The sequence below is a fragment of the Sesamum indicum genome, unplaced genomic scaffold (genome assembly GCF_000512975.1).
Source record: "Sesamum indicum cultivar Zhongzhi No. 13 unplaced genomic scaffold, S_indicum_v1.0 scaffold00463, whole genome shotgun sequence".
Lineage (NCBI taxonomy): Eukaryota > Viridiplantae > Streptophyta > Magnoliopsida > Lamiales > Pedaliaceae > Sesamum > Sesamum indicum.
The window spans coordinates 2751-6145 of record NW_011628348.1 but is presented as its reverse complement, the minus strand read 5'-3'; the positions used below and the strand labels follow the sequence as shown (position 1 = coordinate 6145).

At 33.2% G+C, this 3395-nt stretch overlaps 1 protein-coding gene across 1 annotated transcript; it reads left to right on the top strand.

Annotated features, from left to right (window-relative positions):
* Positions 1-1878: 1878 nt before the first annotated feature.
* On the top strand, positions 1879-2832 carry LOC105180256 (adenylate isopentenyltransferase 5, chloroplastic-like). The gene has a single exon (XM_020691629.1). The coding sequence runs from the start codon at positions 1879-1881 to the stop codon at positions 2830-2832; it is 954 nt and encodes a 317-aa protein (XP_020547288.1).
* Positions 2833-3395: the final 563 nt, after the last annotated feature.

Sequence of the window (3395 nt, the reverse complement as noted above, 5' to 3'; positions counted from 1 at the left end):
GTTATTATCATTTAAGTTGTATATTGGCCTGTAATAATCGTATGGTGTTTCGTACTCCAATTTTTGTAATAGTTGGATAGGATTTTCTGGTGATTTCCGCTTTATACTACTCAAACTAAGTTTATACTCACTTCCATATGAGTATGATCAACGAAGGAGGTAATGCATACCCAAAAAAAATATATACTTACTTCCATATGATGCTTCTACATATGTATGAATAAAATTTATAATTTTGACAATTTTAGTAATTTATATTAACTGTTGATACACTAGTTTAATATGTATAAGTAGAGATAATAAATTTTGTTCGTACATATGTAGAAGGATCATATGGAAGTAAGTATTAATTTAGTTTGAGTACGGATTATATCCTTCGTTGATCATACTCATATAGAAGGGAGTATTAGATTAGTTTGACTAGGGATTACATCTTTTGTTGATCATACTAAATGTATCGGCAAGTTTTAACTAGTCGCAAATAGGATTATGTATATTTGTTTTTGATGTGTATAGGGATAAAGTAAATCAAATTATTCGCGATTGCATTTGAGATAGATGAATAAATGTATAATGTGAATATATTAATATAAGATGACTAACACGATTTGTGATCGCATGTTAACGTTTATGATATCCATAAAAGCATATTAATCATTGCTATATTCCTGAATACTAACGAGGAATAAGTTGTGTGATTAATTCCTGTAACATATAATGAAGAATTCATGTAAAATAATTCAGGAAACTAAATTACTACTGCATACAATAGCGTTATTACAAAACTAAAACAAAATAAACTAAAATAAATGGATCAATCAGTATCATCAACGGATGGATAATGCAACTAAATTACTTTCATATAAAACATGGACCACAAAATGTCCAAATACATGAATCAATTGCATATAGTAACAATTACAAGAATAGTATAATCAACATTCAGAATTTGGTCCAATTAAATTTCAGTAAATCTAAATAAGAGATAAAATCTGTAGAACACATTTATTAATGTTAAATTAATATCGATTTTGTCATTATAATATATATTTTTTCATATATAGTAGGTTGACGAATTAATGAGGATACTTTTTCAGATTCAAAATTCATTTTGTAAACTCACTTGACTTTACTCAAAAGCAAATCCTACGTAAGATATGGATAATCACTGAGTACTTTGTCATTGTCTTTTAATTTCTCATAATTTTTTTCTCATTCAATATCGTAAAATTACGCATTATACATCCCAAGAATAATTTTTTACAAAAAATAACTATCGATGGATTTATTGCATCTCTTATGGTACCTGCACGGTGTAGATTTTGACATCTTAATTATGATTAGCATTTGTATTATCTTTTTACGACAGCTTCGCAATAATTAATGATTCTTTTCCTATTTCGTAAATACAGTAAAAAATAGTGTAATTTGGACAGAGCCTTACTCATGATTTATTTGAATTGTTATATAGTAAGTGGATAGGGATAGGGGTGTAGTTATTACCATGAATGGCTTGATTTGCTCTACATTGTGTGTACGTATGTATGTATAAGTACCCCCCTACACATCCTATGTTTCTTCACGTTTCAAACAATTGTCCAGGTAATTTCTTTCACATCAATGAAACTTGTTTGTGATTCTCTCTAGAGCCCACAATTATTTGAAATTTTTCTTCAAACAAATCGTTTTGAAGAAGAGAAATTAATCCAAGAGTTGAGAAGGGCTTGTCACTCTATGATAGATAGATATTCTAAAATAGTAGATCGTATTTGGTACAAGTTTTGTTTTAGAGTATTCTAACACGTGTCCTTTTTCTTTTTTTATTTGTGTGATGAAATTGACAGGTGTTACAAAAAGTAAAAGTAATTACCAATTAAAATGTCGATCTCCGCTTGGAAGCCAGCACAATCTAGCATGACAAACTTTTCAGTTCGGGGCATGATGAACAAGCACCAAGGGAAGGATAAGGTGGTGGTGGTATTGGGTGCCACTGGCACAGGCAAATCGTGTCTGGAGATAGACCTGGCCACCCGTTTCGGGACAGAGGTCATCAACTCGGACAAAATTCAGGTCTACAAGGGCCTTGACATAGTAACCAATATGGTGAGCAATGAGGAATGTAGCGGCGTGCCGCACCATTTGCTCAGAACCATTGATCCCGAGGTGGATTTCACTGTACATGATTTTGTGCATCATGCATTGTTGCCTGCTGATGCCATCATACAAAAGAATCGGTTGCCAATCATTACTGGAGGGTCCAATTCCTTCATACAAGCACTTGTCATTAACAACACTGAGTTTTCCTCCAAGTACGAGTGTTGCTTTCTTTGGATGGACGTGGCGATCCCGGTCTTGCATTCATACGTGTCGAAAAGGGTTGATCAGATGGTGAATAGCGGGTTGGTGGAGGAGGGCAATGCCATTTTTGACCCAAAAATTCGTGACTATGATTATGGGATTAGGCGTGCCATCGGGGTCTCCGAGATGGATGAATTCTTCAGGAGTGAGGGTCTAGTCGATGGTGAAACTAGGGCTAAGCTTCTTAAGGCAGGTGAAACTAGGGCTAAGCTTCTTAAGGCAACTATTAATGAAATTAAGATGAATACTTGCAAATTAGCTTGTCGTCAATTTGAAAAGATCTTGAGGATGAGGTCGGAAGTTGGGTGGCAGATTTATCGGTTGAACGCCACAGAGGTATACCTTCGATGTGGTGGAGATGCCAATGAAGCATGGGAGAAATTGGTGCTGGAGCCGAGTACGAACATGGTGGCACATTTCATTTGCAATGAAAACATAGATCCGAAACCTACTGCGTATGAACAATTAGCATGATCAATTATATACATTCGTGCATATGAACAATTAGTATGATCAGCAAAATTTTGTAGTCCTACTGATATACCGAGTTAAAATTCATGGCATTACATTTAGTGTGAAAGCATTAATATTCAATTCTTTGATCAAATGAAATACATATGTAATCCAATTTATACAAATTCAAACTCATGCCTCTTTGATTGGCATTATCAACATGAAATATATATAATCCTATTTGCGTCTAGTTAAACTTGCTGATTCATTTAATACGATCAACAAAAGAAGTAATCCCTACTCAAACTAAATTAATACTCACTTCCATATGAGTATGCTCAACGAAGGATGTAATCCGTACTCAAACTAAATTAATACATACTTTAATATTATGCTTCTACATATGTATGAACAAAATTTATTATCTCTACTTATACCAATTAAACTAGTGTTCGAGCAGTTAGTGTGATCATTAAAATGTTAAATCCTACTTATTTGTATAGGTATAAAAATACAGTTTCTGTCTTGTAATTTATGAGGGGATGTCATTTTTTGTCCTACAGAAGTTATGATAATTAGTTTTT

Excerpts from the sequence above, each read along its gene's own strand:
- LOC105180256 (XM_020691629.1), top strand. The coding sequence starts at position 1,879 with ATGTCGATCTCCGCTTGGAAGCCAGCACAATCTAGCATGACAAACTTT.